The sequence below is a fragment of the Stegodyphus dumicola genome, chromosome 4 (assembly GCF_044657685.1).
Source record: "Stegodyphus dumicola isolate Sdum_Otavi_A_Nest chromosome 4, ASM4465768v1".
NCBI lineage: Eukaryota > Metazoa > Arthropoda > Arachnida > Araneae > Eresidae > Stegodyphus > Stegodyphus dumicola.
In genome coordinates this window covers 6717065-6733541 of record NC_140771.1, presented here as the reverse complement: position 1 = coordinate 6733541, position 16477 = coordinate 6717065, and the positions used below count along the sequence as shown (strand labels likewise).

Here is a 16477-nt window from a genome sequence, read left to right as displayed (position 1 = left end):
ATATTAAATCACAAAAAAGAATCAATACGGTATTCTAATGCTGATTTAATGACTTCGAAACATAAAAAGATAGAAATTTTAATTAATTAATATCTCAAAATTCGTTTTTTTGAAACGACAACCCTTAACCGGCTATCTACCATTTTGGTATGTGCGCAGTATGTAATCACACTGCTCACCTGTGTATAGTACACCAAGCATATCTTCAAGTACAAAGAATCGAATTTTTATAACTTACCACTTCTAATAACTTTAACGAACAACAGTTGATCAAACTTCGCACTCTTTCTAACGCAAACAACAGTTACAATCGTACTTAGCTTTCCACTTTTGCGTAATGCAGCAATTCGAAATTGCGATGGTCTGGAACAAACTGGAATCGAGAGTAATCCTTTAAATAAATCTCAAATATTTCGAAATGCTTTAATAATTTGCTAAAACATTAAAGATAAAAACAACAATTGTAAAAATGGAAAAAATTGCGATAAGATTAATATTATTTAAATATATATATAAATATTTCTTTTTCGGAAAATCTGGTAACGAGAGTGTATTGGATATGGCGAAGATTTGCCCCTTGCGACATGAAGGGAAAGTCATGAGAATCGTTTTACCGAAGAAATGCGAATGGAAGGAGAATGACTCTTACCATCGCCATTTTGCTGATATTGAAACTGGAGTACCGTGTATTCATGGAAAATTTTTCTCATTGTTTTTCATCGAACACAAGGTATGATGAAATAGTTTCAACTTGAAAATGGAAATATGGTGTTTGTCGATAATCAAAATATCCGACACTTTTAATAAGCAGATGTATTGTGTTTCGTTTCTGTGATAAAATAGGCTTAAACTCAATTCGGGTTTCTAGAATTTTGTATATAAAATTTTCAGGATTTGGGCTATGAATCATATTGAAAATAAAACTTGTTTACGTCTTTAAAAGATCATACATAATTAGATATTTAACAGCGTTAGAATATGTGTGGAAATGATATTACTTAAATTTTTATTAATAGAATTTAATATAATTTTAATTTTACATTTTATTCGTCGCTAATTAACTTCTGAAAATTTATGTACTATGTTTTAAATGTTGTCCTCTTCTGAAATGTAATATTCCATATATGTTTTTTTTAATTTATGTAATTCGTAAATTATATACTGTTCTCTTTTAACTTATTCTATATTTAGGCATTTTGATACTTAGTATGTGTAATTTTAAGGTAACATGATGTAATTCTGAAGTCTTCTAAATTTGATTTTGAAATAAATTTGGTATCTGCAAAGTTTTACGTACCTAAACATATGAGAATTGTTTACTGTATCCAGTACTTGCCAAATTGCACCAGTTTTTATAAGAAAGTTGTAAGTTGGTTCATTTATTATCAAATAATTAAACATTTAGAGATTTCATGCAATCTTTAAAAAGAATCTTTTAAGAAATCTTCATGAAGATTTAATCCCTTAGGTAAAGCTGTATGCTTCATGTTTCTTTGAAATGTAATTTATATCAAATTGTGTGAAACGTAACAAGTGCCCTATAATCTTCACCTTTCTCTGTTGTAAGTTGAAATAGTCTGATTTGAGAGCTTTTGTCTGTGATCTCTAAACCTGAGCATGTCCTGATCTGAAAATTAGAATAATGGTTGATCAGCATTTCATCTTGACTCCATTGTAATCCCACTTATCTGCAACATAAAGGGATTTATACTAAAATCTCCGTACTGAATAATTTGTTTGTGCAGTTATCTTTACACTGTTTTGGGATGTTTCTTTAAATGCCTATTATGCTCAATAGCAGTTATCGCGGTGATTTGCCTAGCAGAGCCCACACCGTTGGCACAAATGATTTTGGTTATGGCGTGTATCGATGTGTACATGGACAAAGTCAAGGGAGTGTGCATTTCTCCGATGTTAGTTTAGAACTACTCTTATATGCATCCTCAGGTCGCCAAATGCGACGAGAAACTTCACGCCGCCATATTACTGTCTAAATTTTTTGGCTGCATTTCGAACTTTTAGCCTAAAATGTCTGCCAAAAACGGGATTTTCGCACATGCAAAAACCACGTTTTGAACACACAATTTAAGCTAAAAATCTGGAACAAAAAAATTTAGTTAGCAAAAATGTAAAGTTTCGAACCAAAAATATTCGACAAGAATCCATGAACACAGTGATATGTTTTAACTTTAAAAAAAAATCACAGAATTGCACAATCTATACAGCAAAGGAATCTACGAACTACACACACCTAGCTAAAATTACATAACCACAATAAATTTCAAAGAATACTATATACACAGCTTTCTGTTTAAACTTTAAAAAAATCTACGAATTGCACAATCTAAGCTGCGAACTACGCACACCTCGCTTTAATATCTAAATTAACATAACAAATAAAATTCAAGAATACCGTGTACACAGCGTTCTGTTTAAACTTTAAAAAACGTCTACAAATTGCACAATCTAAGCATTGAGCACTAGTCAACAAAATAAACTAAAATAATTACAATAAACTTCAAATATTTAAAAAATAAAACAACAATAACGACAGAAATTCATATTAAAAAAACAATGAACCTAACATTTTACTAAATAAGAACAAGAATAAAACAAAATGCGTCTTCGAACAGCAGAAATACCAATTTCAAACATTACCAAAACAGTTTCACCACAAATTTGTTAAAAGCATCTTCTGTTTCAGAACAACGACTAAAAAATTTATAAACCACCAAATAAAACTCCAAATCGCATTTCGAATTATAAGTTGGCAACGTCACTTTGACACGCTGCCGCGTAATCTCTGTCGTATTTATATGACAGCCAGACTCACTATCCACAAAATTGATAATATTTTTACGAAATGTCCAGGTGCGTTGAGATAGCTTCCCTGCAAAGAAGGTTTACGGTTGCCATAAAATGGCAAGGGAAGGCAGGGTTGCCACATTTGACGTCCAAATCTTGACAGGAAACGGCACAACAGTTTTGAGTTCTGGGAAATTTTGAATTGCAGAAGTCTATCACTAAGTGAATGAACACCCTCCTAGGAAACCTCATGAGTAAGGAATGACACTTGGGATTTTCCAAAAACACGTTTTAATGGATTGACAACTACATTATAGGACTGAAATCATCGGTCAAGAACTAAACGAAGGTGTTCAATGTACTCATTTTTGTTTGTCAAAGCTACAAGAATATCATCGAAATATGGCACACAAAAAGCGGAGTCGCGAAGGACTTCATTTATGAAATTCCGAAACGTTTGTGAAGCGTTAAACAACCCAAAAGTCATAACAGGAAATTCAAATAATCCAAAAGGAATTTATGGCAGCAGTGTTTGGCATATCAGGTGGATTGACTAGGATCTGATGAAAAGCATGGGTCAAATCTAATGTAGAAAAAATACTTTTGCCTTCCAAGACTTGCATGTAGTCCTGAATATGAAGAACTGGATATCTATCAGGCAAAGTAACTGCATTAAGTAAGTAGTAATTGCTGTTTGTTGGTAGTCCCCACAAGGATGCCAGTCACAGTTTTTCCTTAGGAATCATGTGTAGTGGACTGGCCCATGAACTTTTTGAGGGCCAGCGAATTCCCTGTCCAAGCATATATTTAAATTCTTCTCTTGTGGCTCTTAATTTCTCGGGAGGCAATAACCTTGCTTTAGCAAAGATTGGTGGTTCTATGTGATGCCCAATATCGTGGTCAACAGTTGGTCTTCCCATTACCAAGCGGATGATGTTAGGATACTGCGGCTGATCTTTAGAATATGGTAACTGGTAGTTTGGCGATAAAGGTTACTACCTGGGACTTAGGTAATAATGTGAGCAGTACTTGGTTCCGATTACGCATTATTTTGTGTGAGGGAAATGAGAGATCATGGGATATGTCATGTGATATTAATGGACAAATTACGGTTCTTTAATCGGAAAAAGGGGGAATTTGGAAAAATATCTGTGGCTGTATATTATTTTGTATTAAGCTTCATTGTGTGTTGTGTGAAGTAGGGTTGAATAATTTTGGGATTGTATGGCGCTGTCTAAAGTGAATTCTAGATTTTTAATACGTTTGTGTGATAATTCAAAAGAATTGGTTGAATGGTGCATGAGTTTAGGTTTAATTGCGGATAAGTATGAATGTCCACAATGTGGGAATGAAATGAGATTGTGTGAAAGGAAGGATATTACTGATAAGTTTCAATGGCGGTGCAAGAAATCTGGTGAAAATGGACATTTTGTGAAACGGAGTGTAAGGAAGGGTACGTGGTTTGCTGAAATCATTTGAGTATGGGTGAGATTTTATTGATTTCTTATTATTGGGTGAATAGATTGCCAGTTGGATTTTGGATTTAGAAATTAGCAGTAGGACTGCAGCTGATTGGAATTCTTTTTGTAGGGAAGTGTGCGTGGAATTTTGCGAAAATGATATGGGTATGCTTGGTGGTATGAATGTTATTGTGGAAATTGATGAGAGTAAGTTTGGGAAGCGGAAGTATCAGAGAGGTAGAAGAGTGGAAGGAAAATGGGTGTTTGGTGGGATTGAAAGGGGTAGTAATAAATGTTTTTTTAAGGTTGTGCGAGATAGAAGTAAAGATTCTTTATTAAGTTTTATAAAAGAATATATTCTACCGGGTACTATAATTATTTCAGATTGCTGGAAATCATATGAATGTTTGGAAGATGAAGGTTTTAAACATCTTGCTCTGAACCACAAATATTATTTTAAAGATCCGGAAATAGGTGCACATACCAATACAATAGAGGGCACATGGAGTGCTATAAAAAGCGCCATTCCGAGGCATTGTGATAAGGAGAATTTTGCTTTTTATTTAGCGGAGGAAGTGTGGAGAAAAAATTCTGAAAAAAAATCGTTCAATAATTTTATTGAATCCATTATAAAAGTGTATCCATTATGCAAGCAAGATTCTGAAGAAGATTAGGTAAGTTAGACTTTGGTAATAATGTGAGCAGTACTGAGTTCCGATTACACATTATTTTGTGTGAGGGAAATGAGAGATCATGGGATATGTCATGTGATATTAATGGACGAATTACGGTTCTGTAACCGGAAAAGGGGGGAAATCGGGAAATTTTGTATTTGGCTTTATTCTGTGTTGTGTGAAACAGTGTTCGTTAATTTTTGGATCCCATGGCCGTAACTAAAGTGAATTCGAAATGGGTATTTAGTGGAATTGAAAGGGGTAGTAAGAAGTGTTTCTTTAAGGTTATGCGAGATAGAAGTAAAGATGTTTTATTAAGTTATTTATTTTACCTGGTACCTTGCTGTGAAATATAAGTATGATTTTAAAGATCCTGAAACAGAAAGAAGAAAAGTTTATCGGACACATAATCAAGATTCTGAAGAAGATTAGGTAAGTTAGTATTTTTAATTATTTGAGGATATTATTTTTATGCATTGTTCTAAATGTAAGGTGGAATAAAGGAATTTGGTATTATTGGGAAAATTGTTATTAGCAATGATTTAGTTTAAAGTAATTAGGATTGTAAGGTAATTTTTATTAATTTAATGTATGTATTCATTTATATTTTAAGTAGTGTTTTTAAATTTAATTATATTTTAATTAAATGATAGTTCTTTTGTGAATTTTATGTTTGTAGGAATTTGGTATACGTTTTAGTTGAAGTAAACGTGCATGGAAATAATTTAAATATCTGACACTAAGTATTTGTAATGGTTGCGGTATGAATTCGTTGGTGACGTTTATAATATAATAGATGATTTAGAGGTAAAAGTTTTTGGATATTTTATTTATTTTATATGTGGAGATGTTCATATTTGGAAAGGGTAAATACTTTTTCGCGATCAGGTAATTTCATATATGTTCTTTTTACTGGGTTTAAAGATTCAGAAGATTGTCATGTATTTTCGTGAAATTTTTCTAATTTATGAGAAAGGATATAGTGAAGAGTGTGCACAATGCCATTTTTGTGCAATTCGGGGATGTTTTTTTTAAGTAAAAATAAGTCGACGTGCACATGGTTTACGTGTATGTGTTATTTTGAAAAACGTGCAAGGAGTTTGGTATTGTGCACTTTTTCCCAATTTTGCAGTGAATATTTGTCATGAATAAGCAGTTTTGTTAGATAAAATTTCTAGCATAAGTGTAATTCGGCTAGTAGATTGTTGGAAGAAGTGTTCAGTAGATAAAAAGAAAAGAAACATGTCTTTACTTCGTGAAGACAAAATGGCGGCGGGAAAAAAAAATAGAGGGTTGCTGTAGGAGAGTTGGTCGCCAAATTTTCGCCAAAAAAATGCCAAGTTACCATAATGTAAAGATCAACCGATACTGCTCGAGTAGTTTGCGGAAAGGAGAATTACCGGCAATTAATATAATTCCAAAATTAGTGGCAATTCTTATATCACCTAAAGCAGACAATTGTATGATTGAGTTGAGTAAGCGTCGATTTTTAATGTCTACCAAAACAGGAAATTTTGGTAGAAAGTCAGCACCGGTTATTGGGTGCAAAACGGCAGCTATGACAAAAGGCCATTGAAATTTGCGACGCAAATTGAAGTCTAAAGACGTTAATATCTCTCAAAATGTTGCAATTTTTTATCCATTAGCTGCGAATAAGTTTAATTTTCCTGGCGGATGTCTTGATTCGGCAAGAGAGAGAGATACGACTGAAATATCCACACCTGCATCAGCAAGAAAGCGCCTGCCTGACAGTTTATCAGTTACAAATAATTGACTAAATGCACTGGCCACTCGTGGCTTCGAGCGATAGCCCACTCTATTTAAAGAGGTTTGTTGGAATGTGCATGGAGGCTTACACTTACATGCTTTATCACAATCATGAGTGATAGAAATAAATTTCTTTTTTCTTGCTGGACCATGTGCGTTGGTAGTTCCTATTATGTTGTTTGCTTGACTTTGATCTGCCATGCGAGTGATACTAAGATCGTGTCTGTTAAGCTGCAACCTACAGTGATAATTTCTAGATTTGTTGCTGGAGCGATGAAATATCAACACTTGAATGCTGAACTTGATTAATTGCTTGTGGCTGGAATCGTGAATTTTGTCTGCCAACTGGGTTAGATTTGTGTTACTAGTGGCAAGAATAGTTTGGATATTGCTCGTGAGACAGTTGAACCACTATGATTGTAAAACATTTAATTTAAAGTTCCTGCATTTTTTACAATAACTGGGATGGGTGCAAATCGCCAAGTTGCAAATCCTGCAACAGCTGCTTTAGTTTGGTATTTTCAGATTCCTCGTACACTGAAATTAATTTATTTTTCTACTCCTCATATTTGTTATCTGAGGTTAGTTTTCAGAACTACCTCACAGACTGACTGTAGAATTTCGGTGTTGAGGGTACAAATTGCAGTATAAAATTTAGTGTCATGATGTATTATACCTCCAAGCTTGAATTGAAGTCAGATCAACAAATAGAACTTTTCAGGTTCATCAAGAATTGATATTAAATAAAACTAAAGCAAAAATTTCATTAATGTGTTGACATCACACTTATCCATTATTGGTGCTAAATTTGATTGTTTGGTAACAGTTTTTATTTATTGAAATGTTTAACGGCATTTTGGTAACAGTTTTTATTTATTGAAATGTTTAGCGGCATAATATGTAAGTAATAAAACAAAAAAGTCAGAAAATTTATGTGCCAGTATTTTTATTGTTTGCAATTTGCAAAGCAGCTATCTAAAATTATTTTTTGTTGTTTTATTTTACTGTAGGTATGGCTAGTAGGGCTGAAACTGAAGCCTCCATAAATAATGACCATGGCTTACTTGCAAAACCATTACACTTGCAACGTTTGGAACAGGCTCTTCGTTTGGAACCTTTTCTGGATTATGTTCAAAATGTGTTTAATAAGACTCAAAGGTATATTAATTTTAAATTTGTATCGGCTGTTTATCTTTTGTATTTTTAACTGTGTAAAGTGATGGGAATTTGTTTTGATGAACATAGTATCAATTTGCAAATGACCAAGAGTTCTGTCACCAAAACTTCTAAATTCTACTAAAAAAAAAGTATTTTTTTAAATTTAGTTCTAAAATATACTTGTTACTTTAATCTGGATTCTTTTCCTTCCAGTATACTTACTGCCTTAATGTTTTGGATTCATTGAGGTGTCTTTGTATGTGTATATATATATATATATATATATATATACAAACTAAGAGCCATCTGTAGCTCGATCTGTCAGCTATAATGCTACAAAATTTAGTAAGAGAACTAATGATGACATCAGGAAAATTGATTCCATGAAAAAAATAGTTCAGAAAATTGCCAGTATGGGAAAACCTGGATGCAAATAAGATTTGACAAATTGATGACAAAGACAAAATTTCAGTGCAAGACATCCAACAAATTAACTCACTCAGTGTGTTACAGACATATTTTAGTACACTATTAGCACTTTATTCAATAGAAGTGCTTCCTTTGCAAGATGGTATAGACCTCTTACAGTGTGCTCATCCTTCTCACAGATCGCACATAGCCAATAGCATCCTATACACATAACATTCTCGATATTTTGCTATTTAAGGTCGGGACCTCACAGAAATAGATATTGAATTTCCATAACCATACGGGAAAATTCACATGGGTTAGATCCGGGGAGTGGGGTAGCCATGCGAGTGGAACAAAGAACTTGTGAGCTTTTCTTCTGTAAAGTGATGGTGCAACAGCCACTGTTTTGATAAATCATTGTGTGGTGGTGCTCCAGCCTGCATTAAGTTACCTGGTACAGCGACTGTCTCTGCTGAAGTTTAGAGGGACAAAACTAGTTACACCTTTGCATGGTAATGGTACAGATATGTGGTTCTGTTAATGTTCTAAAAAAAAAAAAAAGACCCACTGATGAAATTTGTTGTGAAGCCATAACCAAACAGTGTTTTGGTAAAAGATTTATGGAATTGTTGAAAGATTCAAATCGAATTATGTTGTTTTCTGGAAGAGTACCTTCAGTGATTGCAATCATTACATGAGTAACTGCAGTCCTTAAAAGTCCTAATTTTTGCCTAAACCAGCAAAAAGTCCTTAATTTTATTCATCTGACATTTCTGTTTTTTACAAGTGCCATTTTGAGTGCTAATTAACATTTTTTGGGGAAATTTTTTTTGGTGATTCATTGACTAATATGTATTTGATGCATTATCATTTGAATTCTTTCCTACTTCTAATATAAATGGTGCAGTTCCTAAATTTTGGGCACAAGACCCCCCCTGTATTGAAACATAAACATTTTGAAATTATTTCTCTTTTGAGAAAGAAGAGTTTATAAAATATTACATCAAAACAACTTTTTCTTTTTGAGATATTATTTCTTTAATTTTGCGGTGCTAAATTTAGTAACTTATTATTTTGGTGATTTCAAGATACTTTGTATGCAAAATGTTTGATGTGGAAATTTGCGAATTTTTCGATTTTTTTTCTTTAGAAACATAATAAAATTGATAAATATTAAAATAATGGTATCTGTTATAATTGTAATTAAGAAATAGCATTAAAATGAAACATTTTTATTTTCATGCGTTATATTTTAAAATGACATTACTTTCCATTTTACTATCTAAAAAATACTTTAATTCTGAAAAACAAATAAGATAGCAAATGCTATAAAATAGTGTGTTTGAAGCTCTTAGAAAAAGCAGAAAGGTTTTTTAATTGTTTAAAAATTAATTTCATCTGTTTTCGCTTGTATTTTTTTTATCAGTGTTTTCTCATGTAGTTGTTTCAGAATGTTCAAATGTGTATCAGTTTTCTCTTAAAAATTCATTTTACACTTCTTTCTTCTGGCTGTTTGCTCTTACAGAGTGGGATAATTTTTAGACGTGGCACCTTGGAAGGTTTAGAAGGAATTGAAAGCAAGATTTATAGACAAATGGTACCAAATTGAAAAATGTGTTAACATGTGATGAATTGGTTTTATAGAAAATTTATAATTATTTTTTTTTAGAACTTTTGCACGAATAGTGAAAACAAAGTTATTTGAATTTTATACTTTTGATCCTAAAAAGCTTTCTTTTAAAATGTTTATCTGCACACTGTTTTCTCATCTTAGACACAAAGCAGAAAGGAGCAGAAGAGGTTCCAGTCTTGTCTCATGTACAAGTATACATGAAAACTGACAATAAAAAATATTCATCTACACTGAAGTGACAAAAGTCATGGGATAGGAATATGCAAATATACAGATGGCAGTAGTATCGCGTAGAAAATGTATAAATGCGAAGTGCTTTGGCAGGGCTTTCATTTGGGTTCAAGTTATTCATGTGAAGAGGCTTTGACGTGATTATGGCCGCACGACGAGAATTAACAGACTTTGAACGCGGAATGGTAGTTGGAGCTAGACGCATGGGTCATTCGGTTTCAGATATCGTTAGGGAATTCAACATTCCGAGATCCACAGTGTCAAGAGTGTGCTGAGAGTATCTAATTTCAGGCATAACATCCCACCATGGACAGCGCCACCTGCACTTAACGACCAAGACCAGCGACGCCTGCGTAAAGTTGTCAATGTTCACAGACAATCAACACTGCGTCAAATGACAGCAGAAATCAATGTGGGACGTACGAAAGACCTGTCCGATAGGACAGTGCGGCAAAATTTGTCTTCCTTGGGCTATGCCAGCAGAAGACCGACTCGAGTGCCTTTACTGACAGCACGACATCGCCTGCAGCGACTTGTGAGCAGCGTGGGCTCGTGAGCGTATCGGTTGGTCCCTAAATGAATGGAAAACTGTGGCTTGGTCAGATGAGTCATGATTTCAGTTGGTAAGAGCTGATGGTAGGGTTCGAGTGTAGCGCAGACCCAACGAAGCCATGGACCCAAGTTGTCAACAAGGCACTGTTCAAGCTGGTGGTGGTTCCATAATGGTCTGGGCTGTTTTTACATGGCATGGACTCTGTCCTCTGGTGCAACTGAACCGATCATTGACTGGAAATGGATACCTTCAGCTACTTGTGGAGATCACTTACAGCCATTCATGACTTCACACACTCAAAGAATGATGGGACTTTTATGGATGACAATGCGTCATGTCACCGGGCCACAATTGTTCGCGATTGGTTAGAAGAAAATTTTGGACAACTCCAGCGAATGATCTGGCCACCTAGATCGCCCGACATGAATCCCATCGAACATTTATGGGACATCATCGAGAGGTTAGTTCGTGCCCAAAACCCTGCACCGTCAACACTTTCACAGTTATGGACGTCTATAGAGGCAGCATGGCTCAATATTCCTGGAGGGGACTTCCAACGACTGCATACGTACATATATTTCTGCATTTTATTTTGATAACAGAAAAGTACCAGTTTGTCTAATAGTATGCCATTGTTAACCATTTTAGTCATTTCCCAGATGTTGAGTTATACGGTGTTAATCTTTACCAATTCTCATAAAGAATTTCTTGTTCATTTATAGTATTACAAATAAATGCATATCATGTTTCTGATTGAGAGCAAAACTATGTTTCATTTCAAACAAAGCGTATTGCTGCACATCTTGAAATATACGAGGGCCATCCAGGAAGTAGATTACGTTTCCGTCTGTGTCCGCTAGGGGCGGGGCTAGCGCGGCCATCTTGGGGTCAGAGCGTTACGCAGCTCAGTCTGCATCTAGCCGTGCTAGTGAGAGGTTCGTGCTGTGCTCCGTTCAGATACTGTGACGGTTTGAAATGTCTGCGTTAATTGAAAATCCCGCGAGCTGCGAGGTGCGCTCAGTAATAAGGTTTCTGACTGCAAAAAACTGTAAACCGATAGAAATCTATCGGCAGCTTCGTGAAGTGTATGGGGACAACATTATCACTGAAGGTGGAGTGCATCAGTGGGTCATAAGATTTCAAAATGGCCGAACCAATGTTCACGACGAAGATTGAAGTGGGAGACCCAGCATAGTGACCGCCGAACTTCTCGAAAAAGTCGATGCTAAAGTCCGTGAAAATCGAAATTTCACAATAACGGAACTTTCTTTGAGTTTTCCACAAATTTCGCGAAGTTTGTTGCACGAAATCATCAGCGAAAAGCTTGGTTACCACAAGTTTTGTGCAAGATGGAAGGCAAGAAGAGGTAACGAAGTGGTTGAAGGCGCAGGCGGCCGAATTTTTCGTCGAAGGAATTTCCAAGCTCGTACATCGCTACGATAAATGCCTTAATTTGTATGGTGACTATGTAGAAAAGTAGTATTTGAGTGTGGCTTTCATCTGTATATAATAAAATTTGTTTCCTATACTTTGTTTATTTTTTTATTCCAAAACGTAATCTACTTTCTGGATAGCCCTCGTAGAAAAAGTAACATTCCCTAATCCTACTCTATTAAGTGTTCCCGGATTAACGGTAACTCAAATATTATAATTTCTTTCTTTAAAAGTTCTATTGAAAATTTCACTTTTAACCCTCTGACTGCTTAATTTGTGGACCGAAATCGCTTCAAAAATTGTGCAATTTTTTTTTTTTTTCCCCCCCATATTTTAAATCTATATACAGTTAAAAGTTGTAAATTCGGACACCCATGACCCGGAATGATCTATAATCCGGACCTCAAAGCTACAAACTTTCTGCGCATGCGTCGTATTGATGACCTTTACGGCTGCGAGTATGCGTGTGCGCATGCACGTTTAATGTATAACGGACAGTATAAGCTAAGCTAAAATTATCTAATTCAGTTAATGTTGCAGAATGCGTTGTTCCTTAATATTCGAATTGGATCCGGCTTATTATTTTTTGCAGACTGTTAGAGCAATTTTATAAAAGTAAGCTTGAACTTTCGATTATGTCAAATAGAATTTCTGAACGAAGCAACCTAAACAACTTACATTGAAAGAAATGTTTAATAAAGTAAACAAATAAATATTAAGCTTTTCTTTTATTTTCTTTTTTTTTTTTTTTTTTTTTTTTTTTTTTTTTTTTTTTTGTAAATTTTAATACCCTTTAGATCATAATTGTTCTTTATTTCATAAATTACGGTTTCATATATTTAATTTTATAATTTCTGCATGCCATCTTACCAGATTTAAATTGATGATCTATAATCTGGAAAAACCCCTAATCTGGAATCGCCGAAGAAGGATTAACGACTTTTGACTGTATATATATTAGAGAATTGAAAAATGCATTTTTCCTTTCTAGAAAATATATTTTTATATAGATATTTATCATGAGAAACTTAAGTTGCCAAAAAAACCAATTTCAAATGTTATCACCAAAAAAAAATTTTTTTTTTTAAATAAATTTCAGTAGAATTACAGTTAATTTCTATTTATTGCATAATATCAAAAAGTAAAATATATAAAATTAAAAAAAATATAAAGCACTGAGCAGAAAAACCTTAGAAATGCAGTTTAGTATGATAGAGTTCAAAACAGGTTCGAGGCAAAGTCCAGCTTCACAGTTTTTGCACCAGATTCAATAAATCTAATTAATAATTCAATAATTTAATTAAATAATCAAGATAATCGCTGAATGTTTTTCTAGCAGCCATTTCTGTAAGAAAAAAACACAAGAAGGCAAGTTTAAGCGGTAATACCACGTGCCTTGAAATGCTCCAATTAAGTGGACAACTAACGATATCTGTTGGCCCAAATGTAAACTAAACGTCTAATACTGTATATAATTTATTTCAGGCATTAAATGGAGGAAAAACGGGATGTGCTCCTTGATAAAAGAAAAAAAACGCATGCCCGCGGGATGAGCAGCCAGAGGGTTAATCTAAAATGTGTAGAATCTACAAATAAATATTGGTGATTCATTATTAACTGTTTTTATTCTTGCATTCAACATCATGTAATTTTTCGATTAAGTATTTCTTTAAATTACTTTGTATGTAAGTAAGTCTGCTGGTATAGTACATCGTAAAATGTTTTATGTTTTGACTACCGCAATTTCCGGAAGAAAGGCCACATCAGCATAAACGCCGCACTCGAGAAAAATGGCGGAAAAAAAAATTAAATTGCACAGAAACGCTGCACTAGATTAAATTGCGCGTGACATCGTCATGGGCTGTATAGATGCAAAATCTCAACCTATGTCCTGATATATGACATATCAGTCAAGAAAAATGCATGAAATGAAACCATAACTCAAAAATAAATTAAAGGTAAGAAATGTTGAAAATATATTTACGTTCACGAATATACTTATATTTACCCGCTAAAGACGTCCATATTTGTAATACTCAAACTATATTGTAAAAAATGTTGCAACGAAATATTAAATTTGGATGACAAAAGGAAATTTTAAATTGTACTTACAAAAGGAATTATAGCAAACTATACATCATATGAAGCCATCAAAATTTGATTCTTCACCATCTGAATTAAAAAGGTTTAGTAAATCCTGATCTAAGTCCAAGTCTTCCAGATCGTCACATTCATCCTTTTGGTTTACATTATCTTTATCTAAGGATATAATTTCAGCTTCTTTGAACCCTGCTATTAATGACGATGTTTTTACCGATTTCCACGCACTTCCTACTCATATTGCAACTTTTTCATAAGATGCTCTACGCATTTTACCGCTTTTGGTATATGTATGCAATCCTTCACTCATCCAGCACTCCCACTGTTTTCGGACTTCAGCTTTGAAGGATTTATTACCTGACAAATCTAATGGTTGTAAGATTTTTGTCAAACCATCAGGAATTATTGCTACGGTCGTAGACAATTTTTGACATCTGGTTTTCACTGACTCAAGTAAATGAGCACGCGTGGAACCCATATCAATAACCCTTTTGGTTGGAAAAAAGATCCCTTACAACACTGCCAAACTTTTTGTAGCCAATCATGCATAATTGTTTCGCACATCCAGCCGTTTTCGTTTGCACAAATAATTACGTCATTAGGAAAATCTCCCTTCGGAATAGTTTTTCGTTTAAAAATGATCATCAATTTTAGCTTGTCACCATTTGCGGCACAAGCTAACACACATGTAAATGACATTCTTTCATGCCCCGTCGTAAGCACAGATACAGTTTTTGCACCAGTTTCATCAACAGTTCTGTTTGCAGGAGAGTCGAAAGCTAACAGCATTTCATCCATATTTATTATCTGTGACTGAAGAATTTTTTTTGGTCAATAATATCTGTCACATAGTTTTAAAAAGATGCATTTTTATCCTGCCAGTCCATTGGTAATTATTGCCTGACTGTTGCTCTATTACGCACAGAAATATTTTTTCTTTTCATAAATCTGCTACACCAGCAAGGCCGAATTTGCCATTCCCTTTCCTCGTTGCTCCTTTATCCAGTTTGCAAGGTCGTGCTCTAGATTCGGCCACCTTACAGTACCACTTCTTTTGGCTCGTTTCTGTTGTGGCATATTTTTAAGTTCTTCTTTTTCAGTTCTCCAACATCAAATAATCTCTCGTCCACTTCAAACACTCGAGCCGCTGCTCTATTTCCAATTTGCTCAGCAAGTGAAATTACATTAAGCTTAAAACCAGCAGTATAGCTTCTGTGCCGTTTAGGTGCCATTTTAAAAAAATTTCCCCCTTCTTACTTAAAAACTATTCAACAAGTACTTTTACCCAAACTGATGGCATCTGTATCTGGCAGAATGCCAAGAAAAATTGATTTATGCTGAAAGGGAAATACGTCAGAGTTCGGAGTGGTGTCCACCTTTGGAAAAAATTGCAGAAAAGGCAGGGGTGGGGAGAGGATGGGTCCTGGAAGATTCATCGAATGGCAGAGGAGAGAGACTATTCAAAATGCTGATTTGAAAGGGGGAAGAATGTTATTGTTCTGAGATCCCATTTAGGGTAAATAAGGCATGTAGTTCAAGGGAAAGAATGTAAACAAAATAGCATTCGCAAAAAGCAACTGAGTGGTCTTTTGTGTGGTAACAGCACCAGTCTATGTGCAGTGAGCATCATATTTTATTTTTAGTGTACCTAAACGCCACATGGGTAGAAACGCTGCATCCGCTGAAAATTTAAGTTTTAAACATTAAAAATGCCACAGTGTGTCTTCCGGAAATTACTGTACATTTTAGTCTCATTTAACTTTTTAAATGGTGATATTGCCTATGACCTATAAATTGATAGCATGTATTACCTCGAAATTGACCTCAATATAATGTATAATCATTTCTAAAATAAACATCATAAAATATCACAGTGCGCTGTTAAAGGAATTCACCATGATCAGACTTTGCATTTATATATTCCAGTCAATAGACTAAAGTATTCACCATGATCAGAATTTGCATTTATATATCCAAGTTAATAGCATCCGTATAGCACAAATGAGGATTCTTATCTATAAAAACAGAATCTTTCAGTATGGTATCATATTTATCAACCAAACATCCAGTATGGCATATAACTTTGCCAGAATGTTTGCCAAACAGACTCGCCTCCTGGCTGATACGGTGGTCCTAAGTTGTGGTTAGGCCTTAAAGTGCGGTGCACTTGAGTTTGTAGAAGAAGCATTACTAGTAATTAGTTACATGTCAATATGTTCATACGTGTTGGATGGCTATGGTTTTCAGTCCT

General features: G+C 34.4%; 2 protein-coding genes across 4 annotated transcripts in view; one reads left to right on the top strand and one right to left on the bottom strand.

The window, feature by feature from the left end:
* LOC118188078 (serine/arginine-rich splicing factor 4-like) overlaps window positions 1–396 on the bottom strand; it is a 41884-nt gene extending 41488 nt beyond the window's left edge. For all 3 annotated transcript variants that reach the window (XM_035358425.2, XM_035358424.2, XM_035358427.2), the window contains exon 1: window positions 239–396. The gene's annotated coding sequence lies outside the window, so the exon portion shown is untranslated. The remainder of the gene's footprint in view (window positions 1–238) is intronic.
* Window positions 397–564: 168 nt separating this feature from the next.
* The window catches only part of Ino80 (chromatin-remodeling ATPase INO80), a 97067-nt gene continuing 81154 nt past the window's right edge, over window positions 565–16477 (top strand). The window contains exons 1-2 of the mRNA XM_035358422.2: window positions 565–730; window positions 7717–7864. Coding sequence (XP_035214313.1) covers window positions 7719–7864 — 146 coding nt within the window. The 5' untranslated portion in view covers window positions 565–730; window positions 7717–7718. The remainder of the gene's footprint in view (window positions 731–7716; window positions 7865–16477) is intronic.